General features: G+C 44.8%; 1 protein-coding gene across 1 annotated transcript in view; it reads left to right on the top strand.

Moving 5' to 3' along the window:
• The window catches only part of ADCY2 (adenylate cyclase 2), a 399704-nt gene that overhangs the window by 340828 nt on the left and 43662 nt on the right, over positions 1–15214 (top strand). The window contains exons 17-18 of the mRNA XM_021702488.1: positions 4212–4331; positions 9907–10076. Of these exons, the coding sequence (XP_021558163.1) occupies positions 4212–4331; positions 9907–10076 (290 nt within the window). The remainder of the gene's footprint in view (positions 1–4211; positions 4332–9906; positions 10077–15214) is intronic.

Here is a 15214-nt window from a genome sequence, read left to right as displayed (position 1 = left end):
ACCTTTACTATAGCAGGGGGACAGGACCTGTGGGCAAGAGTAGCTACTCCAGGGTCGTGAGGAGGGACCGATTCTAGACTTTGTAGTTAGTGGGGCTGAGGGATAGTGTAAATCCCAAGGAATTTGGAAGCAAGGCTTCCAGGACCTTGAGGGGCTGGCTGCTTGCTAAGGCAAGGTTATTTACTACTGTCTAGTAAAACCATAGTTGCGAGACTCTTCAGATGTGGATCTGTGGGCCATATGCTTGGACGGGAATTGCTAACATATATCTTGGGGGCTGTTTACGGTTATCAGAGGGAAGTCAAACTAACCAGAGCAAAGCTTTGGTGGAAAACATGAAAGAAATTCCTGGAGGGAGCTGTGGGAGTCTTACAGTCTCCCGCCAGGAGACTCCGAGCCCCGGCAAAGTCTGGTCTTTGTTCCGTTCACTCTCCTCTCGCTACCACGCTTAGGACAGAAGCAGGTCGTTTGTGAATATTTAACCAGTGGTCTCTCTTCCTCTACCGGTGTGACCATCACAGTATACCTTCAAAACAGACGTGCAGCTAATCCACGCACATTTCAATGCATCCCTATTATTCTGACATTATCACCATCAACCATAAGGCGTGAAGCTACTTCATATTTTGGATGTTTTACTGGTTGTTGGAACTACAGAGTATCATGTACAGTCCTTGCCTTCCAGAAGCAGGAAATCAAGTTGAGGAGGTAGAAATTAAATAATAAAGACATAGTTTTTGCCAATTAGCTTTCCTTTGGCATAAAAAGATCTATTGGGCATAAATATGTGCCCGGTGCATTGTTAGATGCTAGAACCCAAAGCCTGGTCCCTGCCTCTGGGCGTTCACAGGGAAGTCCAGGAGACTGGCACCTGGATAAACCCATCGTGAGTCTCGGAGCCGGAGACAGAGACGTGTGGAGAGGTGGCAAGGAAGGAGCGCAGGGCCAGCTGCACTGAGTTCTAGAGGATGGGTAGAAAGAGTTCACCAGAGCGGGAGGAGAGGTGAGGAAGAGGGGAGACCTGGGGCATCTGGGACTCGACTGAGAGCAGACATTGGTATTAAGAAGGAGTGAAGGGGCTAGGCTGAAGGGGCCGTCGGATGTTTTCTTGGCATCTGTCCTACCTTTACTCCGTAGAGCGTGCTGTTCCTTCTGATACACGTGGAGATTCAGGTAAAGCTGACGCCAACGGGAAGCAAGAGATGGGATGGCCTCTTCATCTGCTTCACTCCACCTAGAAATCCATCTTAAGTAGTCCTGGAACGGGGGGTGCCCTTGGCCTGATAAAACCAGGATTCATCACCTAATGTTTTAGAGACAACCTACATGGAAAACAGATCTGATTGCATTTCATAGGGAATATTTGGTGTGAATGAGGGCCGGTCACTGTCTGTAAATGGTTGAGGAGCTGAGCATTTAGGAGAAGATTTTATATATATATATATTGTATATATTATATAATGGTCTTTGTTATATATATATATGTTATATAATATATATATATTATATAATATATACAATATATATTATATAATATATACACATAAAATATATATATAAACTGTGTTTCCTTTGGAGAAAAAATTACATCCTCAGGAGCAGAAATATATCTCCCAAAATTGTTTTCCTTTCTCACAAAGAATGGAGTTTGTTGCCAACTGAGGTAGAGAAGTCTGTGGGACACACATTAGAAGTATGATGGATGACCCTCGAGAGAAAAATGAAGTGAGGCTTTGTTCCATGTCCTGAGCCGACTCCTGAAGCAGAGGCTGTGAGCAAGGAGGAAGACAGATGGCCTTTTTCTGTCCATCATTTGTATTGATATCTGGTGCCGTGAAATTAGTGGGTCTTTTCCATGCAGATGCTGCTGTCATATTTATGATTTCAAAGAAACATCATAAAACGGTATGAAAGCCGACATTAGGTAAGGAAAGGAAATCGTTTTCCCTGGTTGTAAATCTTTCTTACGATTTCTTTTTAAACACAGAAGGGGAAGGACTTGTTCACCAAGGTGTGGTCTTTGCCCACATCTGAAGATTTATAGAGGAATGCCCTCTAGCTACTCGGACCCCTGTCCCCTAAGTTACAATTGCGGGAGGCAGACACAGCGTCCCATGTCATGGACCACACTGATGCAGCATTCAGAGGCTGAGCACCAATGGGTGCTGTGCAGGGGAAGTGAGCCCCCAGGGTCACCCACTCACGCTCGGGCAAGAAGACCCCTTCCGCTGGGACATGGGTGTCCTCCAGTCTTTACCTGGGCACCATCAAGTGCTCTCGGTGTGATTTCTTTGCTTTTTTTCCTAACTCTGCTTCAACCCCCATCCTGGAGAGGTTTCTGTTTAATTCAGCATAGCTTTTTTTTTTTCAAGATTTTATTTGTTAATTCATGAGAGACTGAGAGAGAGGAAGAGAAGCAGAGGGAGGAGCAGGCTCCCCGCGGAGCAGGGAGCCTGATGCAGGACTCGATCCCAGGACCCTGGAATCATGACCTGAGCAGAAGGCAGATGCTTAATCAACTGAGCCATTCAGGCACCCTCAGCATAGCTTTTTAAATTTGTTCAGTGCTTCCTTTGGGAACACAATTTCTAGACTGACTGAGCCCCTCTCCCAAGTTGTGGTTTTGCTATTTTTTAGCACTTGTTAGCCCAGTGAAGGCTGATCCAGACCTTGGACTCACATTTTAAAGGAAGAGCAGCTCTTTTGTTGTGTGTGTGCTGGGGGAGAGCTGCTTGCTTTGCTCAAGTCACTGGGAAGAAAATTTAATTTTCTGTCCAAAAAACGTTTCCTTTGAAAGTCATAGCCTCACTCAGGTCCTCTGGCAAAGCTCTTGTGATTTTTAAGTGTTCTCTTCAGGATAAAGCAAAAATGCTTTCCTTTTCTTCCTTTTTTTCTGTTTTTAATGTTTCTTAGTTTTCTCTTGGGTAAAATATGCATAACGTAAGATTTATCGTTCTAACCGTCTTGCAGTGTGCAGCTGAGTAGCACTGAGTACGTTCACACTGTCATGCACCCACCACGACAGCTCCTAGAACTTTTTCAACATCCCAGACAGAAACTCCGTGCCCGTGAACCACTAACTGCCCACCGCCTGCTCCCCCAGCACCTGGTAACCTCCATTCTCCCTCCTGGGCATTTGCCTGGTCTAGACCCCTCCTGGACCTGGGATTGCACGATGTTCATGTTCTTGGGTCTGACTTACGTCACAGAGCATGTTCTCCACGTTCTTGTTTTTCCTGATGCACACTCCCTTCACAATGGGCGCACCTCGGTGCACCCTGAATTTTTCCAGCCTCAGGCAGGCAGCCCTCGTGAACATTTCTCTAGTATCAGTGGCCGTCACCGTCTTGACCTCAGAAGGGGAGCCGTGTGGGCAGTGACGTGAAGGCCGGGGCTGCCCGCTGTCACCCTCTGCCCTTGGCTGTGTGCATGGCCCTTCCACACGAGGGGGTCTCTGCATGCACTGTTAGCGGCTCATATTGATTCCAGCCCTGAGATCCCATAGCCTTTACGAGAGAGCCGGTATCTTGATGAGAGCTAACCGTCTTCGTTTTCTCATGGTTACTTTTCTTTTAAAGTAGGACCCCTTTCCAGCAGTCCTTACTCAGAGCATTCACCCTTCCAACTTCTTATCCCTCACGATCCTGAACTGCCAAGCACTCACGAATAATACACACAAGTGCCCACACTCATTACTGCATTTGGCCCACACAGTTTCTTATAATCAAGAAGTCCACAAACCCAGTTAATGTTTGAAGCAAGATGATGAAGACGGTGCAAAAAAAAAAAATTAAAAATTAAAAAAAAATCCGAAGGCTCCGATTTCTTGGTAGAGAGTTGAATGTGTGTGTGCAAGGTGTTGTCAGCTTCAGGCATAATTCTAACCAAGCCCTCTGCCCTGTGCTTTGTACACTTTTGATTCAATATTTCACAGAGGTGTTTCTGTTTTCTTTAATATCAGTCGTGTAGGTCTAGAAATTCACTAGAAGCATGGGCACAACAATCAATAGTTACTTGCTTATTTAATAGAAATTCTCAAAGCTTCAAACAGGAGAAGATGAAGCTACTAGCATTGGAAATACAGACAGCAGATTGCCCACATAATCCTGCTTACCGTGCAGAAGGAACATAGCCATTAATAATTTAGCGCCGACCTGCTAACGCTTTAATCTCCTGTGCACTAAGTCATTGAAAAAACATTTTCTTTGCAGTTTTTCCTGAGTGACCCAGAGGAAACGATTCCTCCAACTGCCAATACATCCAACACAAGTCTTTCCGCCTTAAGTAATCAGGCAGCGATTCTGCGGGCACAAAATCTGTTTTTCCTCCCGGTAAGAATATTTCGCTCGTTATTATTGCTTTTGTTGTTTTCCTGTGAGCTGTTCTCCCATTCCATGTGACAGCCTCCAGGTTCTGATCTGCTCTTGACTTCACTTTTTCCTCTTTGGTGTTGATACCTGAGTAAGCCTGGACCAGCTACAAACTGCCAGCCTTTAGTCAGAGCAGCCCTGCCTGGCTGGCAGACACCAGTGACACACATGCACACGTCCAGTGTCATGGTCATGCTCTCCCAGATGTCTCTTGCTTTGCTTCTCCTACTGCTACATTTTATACCATGTATCTCAGCATCTGACGTTCGATTGTAGGTCACTGATGTTCTGGATCCGTTGCTTAGAGGTTTTGCTCATTGTCCCAGGGGATGAGTGTTGGATTTCCTGACTGATGATGGGGGGACCACATCGAGTATTTCTGTCTCTCCTTTGGCTGCAAACACTGCCCACTGATAATATCCTGCCGTAATCCTTGCCAACTGACTCATTTTAACCAGTGTCCAGAAGGACCGAGATTGAAATTTCAAAATTTGCTAACATGTCGGTCTTTTAAGTGAAAAGGGTTAACTCCCTTTTACTTATTTACTATTATTATTTACTATTTAGTAACTTCATTTCATGAATCATTTGTGCAAAATAAAAAGCTCTGATACTCTCCTTTCCTGCATAATCCTCTAGAGTAGCTTAGATTATTCCCATCCAGTTTCTGTGTCATATAGTCTGTTTTGAGAGTGCTAACGGAACCATTTTGGGGATTGAAATTGGTAATTTGGTATGTATACTTTTAAAATTCCTTACCAGCTTTTTAAACTCCATTAGCTATGGTGATAAAGGAGATTTCCTTCCTCGTTCTTCTTTCACTGATTTGTTCCCTTGCTGTTTGGCTTTGATCCTTTTCCCCATCTGTCTTCAGTTTCCCAGGAAGCTCCCAGCTCTTTGTGAAGAGGTGTGTTTTTGAGGCTTCCGAGGGAAGCGGACCAAGGTCCCTAATGATGTCCCCACGGGCACGGGAAGAGAGGCTGGCATAAGCTTCATCCCCTGTCCTGGTGGTCCTGGCCCTCATTTAGGCATCATCGGAAACCCGCGTGAGTGTCAGACAGCATCTTTTCTGTTTCAGTGATGTGAAAAGTGAGAGCCAGGATGCACCTTAAGGGTTTATTGGCTGTGATCTCACTGTGGGCAATTTGGAGCCGCCTTCTGTAGAGAAAGGAACTGTGGTCCAGCCCTTTGTCCTTGAACACAGGGCACTGGCCCGCATGGGGGTGCGCATGCCCGCGGAGGGAGAGAGCATCCCAGGGAGTGTTCACAAGGCACTTTCAAGGGTTTACAGTGAATATGCATTCTCATAAGAAAGGAAAGAATAGTTGGCAAAGCATTTTTTAAAAAATCTCTCCATCCAGTGTTTTCGGATGGAACAGCCCACTATGCTTGGCATCAGTAAAAGCCGTAAGTTCATCCCTCTGAATCTCATTGAGGTAAGTCCGTATGACATCTTATTTTTAAAAGAAGCAAATCTTTAGAAACCCAAGATGAGGAAAAGTAACATTTATTCAATCCTAAAAGATTCTGAAAAAATACACAGTAGACTCTTTAAAATCTAGGTCGGACTTCATCCACAAGCCATTATTGTCCCAATAATAAGTCTCGGGAAGAGGATTATGATGAGCTTTGCCAAAGAAGCCCCACATGCCCCAGCGCTGTCTGCACAGAAACTGCATTATGTGCTGGAAACATCCTGGCTTCCCCCTTCACTGATCCAAGGGAACATCAGGAAAGCCATTTGTGGATGTCCACAACTGACCCCATCGTCCGTGGTATCTGAGGCTGACAAGGTGGTGGGCTGTGAAGTGATAGAATTCTTCCTGTGGTAATCTGTAATAGCCACCGAAAAGCATAAAAATAGACATAGTTGTTACCCCACAATACTCATTTCAGAAATTAATCTTGCAGGTGCAAACACTTAGCTACAAAGGTGTTCATCCAAGTGTTTATGTAACATTGAGAACCAACAAGAAAGTAAAAGGAAACCAACAACCTAAAAACTAGAATACATTTAATTGTTTAAATAAATTCTGCTCACAAACAATGAATCATGGAACACTACATCAAAAACTAAAGATTAATGTATGGTGATTAACATAACAATAAATTTTTTAAAAGAAGAAAAATAAATAAATAAATAAATTCTGCTATTTAGTTATAGCCAGCCGTTACAAAAGATGTTGGGGCAAAATGTTTAATGACAAAGAAATATATATTCACAATCAGTTATTAATTGAGAAGCATCATTTAAAAACATTCCAAAATATGTCTCCAATTCTCTAAAATACTAACACCAGTAATAAGTAGCACACCACAAAAAAACAAAGGCTGGAAAGATATACCCAAAATAATCAAGAGTTGCTCAAGTTGGTTGTTGGAGATTATAGGAGACCCTTATTTTTATATGTGTCCTTTGTATATTCCCTAATTTTTTAGAAGATTATATTTGAGAGAGAGAGAACGCGCACACAGGAGCAGGGGCAGGGCAGAGGGAGACCCATGGCTCCGGGCTCAATGCCAGGCTCAACCTGGGGCTCAGTCCCAGGACCCCAAGATCATGAACTGAGCCGAAGGCAGAGGCTTCATCGGCTGAGCCACCCAGACGTCCCTGTATATTCCCTAATATTCCCTGTATTTCCTTGATTTTTGCCACGTCGGCAGTTCATATCATTTCATCCGAAAACCTGCTCTGTGAGTTCACTGTTCCTGGAATTCCCCTTTTCCTGGTGAGGGCACTGAGGCCAAAAGAAACTTAAGGAAATTACCCAGGATAATAGTGGTTGTTCCTTTGGCATTAAAATGCAAGTTAATTTCACCGATCAGATGTATCAAACGTGTTAGTAACCATATTAACTAATGTTAACTTCATTAACTTAAGATTAATATTAACAACTATTTAGTAATTAAAATAATGTTAAAAATTTTAAATGTTAATAAATAATGCAACCATTAACTAATATATCAACTATATCAAAATTATATAGAAATAGGTCACCAGTCATTACACCCTAATAGAAGTCAGTTCGGGAGCCTGCTGCCAGAACTCTTGCCCACCTGAGCCCTCCCTGGCAGGTGCTGTATCACTGAGAACAGCTGATCTTCAGAACCCCTGGCCTGGCCTTCTCAGCTCTCCCCCCTCGTTCACACATCCCTCTGTCGCTGTCTGCAGGCTGCCCCCTCCCTTTAATCAGTTCCCAGACCACCTTGTGCTTGGCCTCCAAGTGTTCCAGAAAGGCTATTTAATAAAGAATGGACTAAATGCTACTTTCCATTAATGTATATATTCTAGTCAATATTCCTGAAATGTGGAAACTTTTTAAAAGCCTAAGAATGGATTTTAAAAAGTGAAACCATGGGCATATTTGCATAGGTATTGGCACCTATCTTGTATGACGGGTGTTAAAGAAAACCTTTACAGTCCTATCCGCACCCCCACCTCCACCATGCATACGTTGATACACACCGTGGTTCCTGACTCTGCTTCTTCCATTAGGCTGACCTTGTTGATAATGTTCATTCTATGGTTCTCAGCATTATTTTAGTAGCAGCATCCTGTCGGAACTGAGATCCTCCCCCACTCCCCCCCGCCGGCTCCCAGGGCAATTTCTTGGCTTTTAAGGAGAGGTTCTAGAATACTCTTGATTACTGACTGAAAGACTGCTAGGTTGTAAATCAGGGCCCTTCAGACTCTTCATGAGGAAGGCCCTCTTTTCATTTTGTTTCTTTTTTTTTTTTTTTAATTTCCAATCTGTCTTGGAGTGATGCTTTAGAAAAATATAATAGTGAGTTAGCAGAAAAATGAACTAAAAAAAGATGTGAGAAGTAGAAGCCTGTATCTTACCAGATTTAGTAGGAACGAGCCTCCCTGTCAGGCTGTTGAGCACATTCCCTGCCCTGAGGGGACCTCCCCAGGCCCTTGGCAGAGCTGCCTGGTCCGCGTCCAGTGGCTGTCCCCAGGCCTGGTGCGCATCCTGCCATGAGCCCTCACGCCTGCCCTCTGAAGGTAACAGTGGCCGAACTGCGTGGAAATAAGGACTGGCTTCAGAGCCTGCGCCTCCTCCCTGGCCTCCTGCTTCGGGGGAGACTGAGCCATTGCTCCCACCTGCTCTCACGGATGTCCCGATTCTGTCTTTCCTCTCGGCCAGCCTGAACAGCCCCATCCGGACACATCTCTTCCCTCTTTTCCTCCTCTTCTTCTCTGTTGTAGGGGGAGTGGTGTCAGCATCGGGGAGAACTGACATTGGGAAGGTAATTTGGGCCAGAGAAAGGATGCTTAGAACCCTCAGGGCCCCGTAAAATGCAGCCACCTGGGGAAAGCTTCACCTCCTAAAGGCTGACCCAGTTGCCGTGTGATCAGGGACAACCTCTGGTCTTCCTGGTGAAGCTGACATGCCAGGTCCAAGTCCTCGCGAGTACAACATCCGGGCTGACACCGAGCACCCCTCTCGTGGAGAAGGAAGTGCTTGGTGTGACCAGGGCAGCTCACTCCTCGCCTTCCTTTCTTCCTCAGGAACAGGATAGATGAGCTAATATCACTGGCCTTCCAGAGAGCTGACTCTGGATGGCCTTAGCCGGGGAAATAAAAGAGCTCGAGTGAGAAGAATAAGCAGCTCATACATGGCTTATTCCACATAATGACACGAAAATTGAGTGCCTTACAAACTGGGCTCTTTTATAAAGGCACGTTTATCAAACATCATCAGATCTATGCTTTATTAAAATTATTAGACTTTACTGAGTGCTGCTTCCCTTCTAGGAATGCTGATAGCTAACCTTCGTTCATAAAAACGGAGGGGTAGAGCAGATAAAGCTCTCGTGCGACTGGTGACCTTTCATTCAGCAAGTCACTCCTGGCTGGCAGGGCTCTGGGGTCCAAGCTCTGCTCACTCTGTTCAGTGACTTAAAAGGAGGACATTCTTCCCCTCATGTTATAGCTGAAGACACGGTGTCACAGCCAGGTTAGGTCACTGCCCAAAGTAACCCCACAAATGAGTGAGCCAAGCAAGGTTGCCTCAGGGCTCTCCCTTCTGGATGATATCCATTATGGTAAATAGTGAGAAATGCGCGCCCTCGTGCGAGAGCAGCGTGGCTTCCTGGGGCCACACAGGATGGAATGTGCTTTCTTCCTCACACCTGAATCTTCCCATTTCCTCGGGTGCCTGTACGCTTCCAGGGAATTCGTGACTCACCCTGGCCAAAGCTTTTAGTTTGTTAAATCCTTCCTGCTTTAGACCCACTGTTTCTCTTTCAATAAAACATCTAGGGTTTCTTGTGCTTTTAACTCCTGCAATGATGTATAACCTCTTAATAAATAAAGAATTGCAAGGCCAAAAGAGATTCTATGTACTACAACTTTTTAAATCTCTAAAGGTGTACAGAGTCCTATTGTTTGCACTTTCCAGAAGCAAATGATGAACAGCCAGTTCATAAGCTACCTGAGTGAACTTGGTGGTGATCCGCAATTTTCATGCTTACCCCAGCATTTCTCAGAGGAGATCCAGAGTAATTCATCTGATCTTTTTCCCTGTTCCAGTACTTTATCTACAGCTGTATTCTGGGACTGATTTCCTGCTCGGTTTTCCTGAGGGTGAACTACGAGTTGAAGATGTTGATCATGATGGTGGCGTTGGTGGGCTACAACACCATCCTTCTGCACACTCACGCCCACGTCCTAGACAACTACAGCCAGGTCTTATTTGAGAGGTAACCTGCGTCCTTTTCCTTCTCCTTGGTTCTGTCGCGGGACATTGATAACATGAGTGTGTGTTGAGTAAATGTCGATGAGCAATATCCTTGTCATCGGCAATCATTGCATGTGGGTTTCTTTAAAACGATGGTGCAGGAAGCTGGTGGGTGTCTTCGTTATAGATTATGTAGAATCGGTATCATCATATACATGTAGGGGATAGGAAATGGTTTAGAGAGGTGATTTGTGTTCCCTTTTGGACTGTATTGATAAGTATAACCTAGGGTTTCTCTTCCTCAGTATTGTTAATACTTCGGACTGAATGAGTTTCTATTGCGTTGGGCAGTGGGGGGGACCATCCTGGGCATTATAGGATTCTTAGCAGATCCCTGGCCCCTACCCACTAGACGCCAGATACAACCACCCACCCCAAGGCATGACAACAAAAGATGTCTCCAGACACTGCCAAATGTGCCCCCCAGGCAAAGTGCCCCCCCCGAGTGCAAAACAAATGAATCAACCTACACAAAAATACCAGAGAAGATTCACAAGTTATAGCGTTAAACTTCTTAGGGGAGATTTCCTCAACTACCCTTGCGTGGAGGGAGTATTGTCAACTGGCAACTCCTGTTCTATGAAGAGATTGACTTTCAAGAAAAGATACAACTGTGATCGTATCCCACCCTGAGGTTGGGAACATTGGAAGAATGTTCCTCAAGCCCCTCCTCAGGTTTATAAAAGGTTTCTTGCCATCAAATTACTTCCATATATTTATAATGAATATTTATCCCCTGCTTGAACAAAAGTGTAATCATTATGATATTCTCCATCTCACATCTTAATGGCAAAACGTTCTACATCACGCACTAGGTTTATTTCTGGACCCACCAGCCTTTAAATTTTTTCTATAAGCGTGTGGCATAATCCTCCATAAATTATCTGTATTTCTTTTAACATAAAATAAACGCCTTAAATATTTTCATAGATGTGTGGCTCCAGAAAGATGGCTTGTGTTCCCAGCGCATGGCCACTTACTTCTCCATTGGAGGCTCAGTGTCAAGTACAGTGTGCACCTCACTGTGTGCACATTCCTTACCAATAAAAACACTTTCAGAAACACCACGGGAGTGCGTTCTCCTCACATAATTTAATTTCCATCATCCTCCACACCATGAAGCCCTAATAATCTGTAATCAAGCTGAGAGGAGTAGAGTTGCAAAAATGCATAATGGTATTAAGGAAAGTTTATGATTCCTTAGCAAGGATGAGAATGAAATCAGGAGTTAATTTCCCAGTCAATTCTCAAAGTCATCAAGCAAACGTGCTTTAATATTTCTTTACTATACCCAGAGAGCCCATGTCAAATCCCTACATAAATGCGGTGTTACTGATTTTTATGCACAGCTGACAATGCTGCTGAATTTCCCTTTATTAAATTTGAAGCTCCTGAATATGCTACACATCCAAAGAAAAAGCGGAAATTAGATTAGCGAGCTTCTGATGGAGAGAGAATGACTTCTGGGGACCAGAGACAGACACACGATCTCTGCTTACAACTGAACAGCAGTAGAGTTATTCCTTGGTTGAAGAAAAGGAGTGTTTACTTTCAGAGTCCTTTCATTTCCTTCAAGGTCTTTTGTGTGTCTTCTCCTAGTTTTGTCTTTATAAGAACCTTACAGCTAGAGAGGGCTGACCCGAGAAGCCTCAGGGACTTGCCTCCCCATCTTCCTCCTCCTCACTGTAGGGTTCTGACATTTCCACATCCCAGAATGAAGAAGCATTCCTCCACCCAACGATGACTGTTACTGGCAGAGTAACAGAATATCTTGAAATTAACACATTTTCTCAATGTCAGTTGAAAACTAACCCCAAATGAGAGACTCCTAAGAGCAAGAGTCTTCATCTCCCTCCTGATTTCTCTAGCCTTAGTGTATGTTTGATGTAACTCTGGGACTCATGCCAATGTGTTCTTTGTTCTCTAAGATTCAAGAGATTTTTCCCATCAAACACCTGCTAGGGGTTTCCCCATCCTTTGCCTTGTGTCGATGCTGACACACTCTTTCCGACAGAACACTAGGATCCTTAGAAAAACAAAAGCCCCCTGCTCTGGGGCAGTGCCTTGAGCTGGAACATTCCTAAATTCCAAGCCAGAGGCCCCCTTCACAGAGGGAGCTGGCTCACAGGAGTGCCATGCAGCACATCCGTTCCTGATTGAGCTCATCTGTGTCACTGAAGATGAGCTTGGTCCTGTCCCTTTTCTGACTTATTTCTGGTCTTTGCATCCTTGCCCTCCCTTTCCACTCCTGGCTTCCTGGCTCTTGTCCTGGTCTTCTTTCTGGAATGTGTGCTTGGCTGTGGCAGTGAGTGTCCTTGGTGCCCACCTTGGCCTCTGGATTGGCCCCCATGTTGGCCCCAAGCACTGTCAGCAGACCTACCCCAAGCTTCTGCTGAAGACTGAGAAGCCCTCTCACTCTGCAGAGGTGGAGAGTATCCCCCCTGGATGAATCAGCTGGGGCTCTGTTGACCACTGTCTCCTTTCCTATGATGCAGATAGTAGATACTCTTGAATCGAGGACAGAGCAGGTCTGAACCAAGTACCACTCTGATATCCACAGTGCCTATAACCATGCCTGTCATTGGGTAATAAGGAGGTGCTCGATAAACATCTGTTGGATACATGAATAACAGCAGGTGCACCCCCGAATAATCAGAAGGGCCCCAGTACTGGCTGTAACAAAAAGTCTCACCTTATCTGCTTCCCTGAAGACAGAGGCTCATTGAAGATGTGTCTTTTCAGGGACAGCATCAGCTTTGTTTGTAGGCTTATATTTCAAGGGCGAGTCCGAGAGGGCATTTCAGCTCACAAGGCAATGCCAGGCCATCTTCTGAATACACAGTTGGACAGCACTTTTGTCCTGTATGTGAGTTCACCATGACCCATGTTTCAGGGACCTTCTCAGAACCACACGTGACATTGATCATGGACCGGCCAACAGGATGGTACAAGTCAATAGGGAAGTTTTTGCCAGTGGGGTCAGCAAAAGAAACAGGCGAAGTATGCACTAGAAAATCTCCAGATTAATGGATAATTTAGAAAATGACATCAAGGATACTCTTACAGTTTGACAAATGTGGAAAGCCTACTCTAAAGGAGATAAAAAGACCACTTTGAGAGGATATGCCATGAACAATTCATTAAATGGAGGCCAGCGATGCCACAATACCTATCATTATCTGCGTTCATGAGATTCTGATAAGTCCTCATGATGAAGGAAGCTCAGAGGTTTCTGGTATTTAGAAGGTCCAGAACAACGTATGTCCTCCTTCTTCGGCATTTACAACATCGTCCATCTTTCTGTGAGGACAGGATGCTTTACTGAACCAATTAATAACGATTCTTGTTCCTTCCTATGATGTCTCCCAAAGCCCTCAGCCAATGTGGCTGGGGACCCCAGGTGCTCTTCCCACTGATGGTGATGGTGATGAGCGTTGATATTGCTGGAAGATGTTTTTGTTTCAAAGACCCACCCTTCCCATGTCAAAGGCTTGCCTCAGAGTCTGCAACACACTGTCAGATTTTTCCCGTGAGTTTTTACCTTACAGAACTAAAAATGAGGGATGAGCATTACCATTTAATATGGACCCAGAATGATACTAATTCACCTGACTGAGGGAAATGTGCCTTATAATTCTGAAGAGGTAAAGGGGTGGGAGAGCTTGAACAGAGGAGATAACAAGGAACTCCGTGGGCTAACCAGCTCTGTTTGAGCACTTCGCCAAATAAGACAAGTCCTCTGTGGACAGCACATAACTAAGGCGTGTAAGTAAGCAGCAATACCCAGTGCCCATTCAGGAGCTCTGGATGGTTGCTGGTGGAAATGTCTGTGTAATTCTAACTCCTTAAAGCTCCATATCAATGACAGTGATGGAGATACTCAAACGTCTATCACTGAGAGCTATGAATTACACACCTTCAATGTGGCATTGTTCTGCTTTCTCTGTTTCTCCTGCGTCTCATTCAAGACACAGAATTTGAGATTTTGTGACCCATTTTGACAGTGCCCCAACTTGGGATCAGCCAGTGATGAGCTCCCTGAGAGTCTTGAGGAAGAACTAGAGCATTAATCAGGATCAGCAGAAAGGCAGGAGAGCATCGCATATCCACCTCTGGGGTGAAGGGCCTGGGGGTATTCCAAAGCACCTGAAATTCCTCGAAAGTCTCCACTTTTAAATTAAAAATGTATTCCAAATTAGCATTCTAACCCATCCTATATCCAAGTTAATGTTGAATAGTTTTGAAATTACTTTCAAGCTTAATATCTCAGCTTCTCTTGCCCTTTCTGATTCCTGCTACCTGTTCCAGCTCCAGAAAGTAAGGAACACACGTTTCTGGGTGGCTGACACCCACTAGCAGCCGCCTGGGAGGCCGGAGAAGGAGATGGGTCGTCCAAGCTGCCAATTTAACGAAAAAGCAAGTCATCCTACGGCTACTCAAATTCCACCAAGCTTTCTTTTTTTCTATAAAAAGCAACTATTAGTGAGCTACTTGGTTATCTAAACTCAGAGATCTGCTGTGATGTGGATCCACTTGCAGGAGGATACTTGATTTTTGGCTCTTTTGTTCTGTTTAATTTTAGAATAAGGGGAGAAAGGAGATTTCACAAAGCCTGTGCCCATAGACTGCAGAATACATACGTCATATCATCAGTTCCTCCATCTCTGATGCTGAAGCCATGCATAGCCCTTTGTCTTACTGCACCGATAGACCAGTTGCTTCCCACTTAAAATTACCTCCGCAGAACGAAACCACAGCCACATTCATGGGTGCATATTACCTCCATAGCAGAGGCCAGTGCTATCTCCCAGCCCCGGCTTTGTCATGTCTCCTGACCCGCAGCTGCCTGCAGGGCTCATTGCTCAGCGTGAGCTTGTCCCTCCATGTGGTAGTCTGTTCCAGCCCAGAATGTCTTGATTGGCATTTGTGAGTGACACTCTGCGAAAGCACAAGGCTGTGGGCCATCTGTCCTGGGGTGACATTGGGCCACCCTCTCTGGAAGACTGCATAGGATTCTGGTGAATCTTTGTCCAGCTGGACAAAGAGGAGAGGAAAGAGTGTCTAGAAAGGAAGCCCCTTAGGTTTCAACCAACATGATTA

The sequence above is a fragment of the Neomonachus schauinslandi genome, chromosome 7 (genome assembly GCF_002201575.2).
Source record: "Neomonachus schauinslandi chromosome 7, ASM220157v2, whole genome shotgun sequence".
In the NCBI taxonomy this organism is placed as follows: domain Eukaryota; kingdom Metazoa; phylum Chordata; class Mammalia; order Carnivora; family Phocidae; genus Neomonachus; species Neomonachus schauinslandi.
The sequence above is the reverse complement of the archived record's forward strand: the minus strand, read 5'-3'. Positions and strand labels throughout refer to the sequence as shown.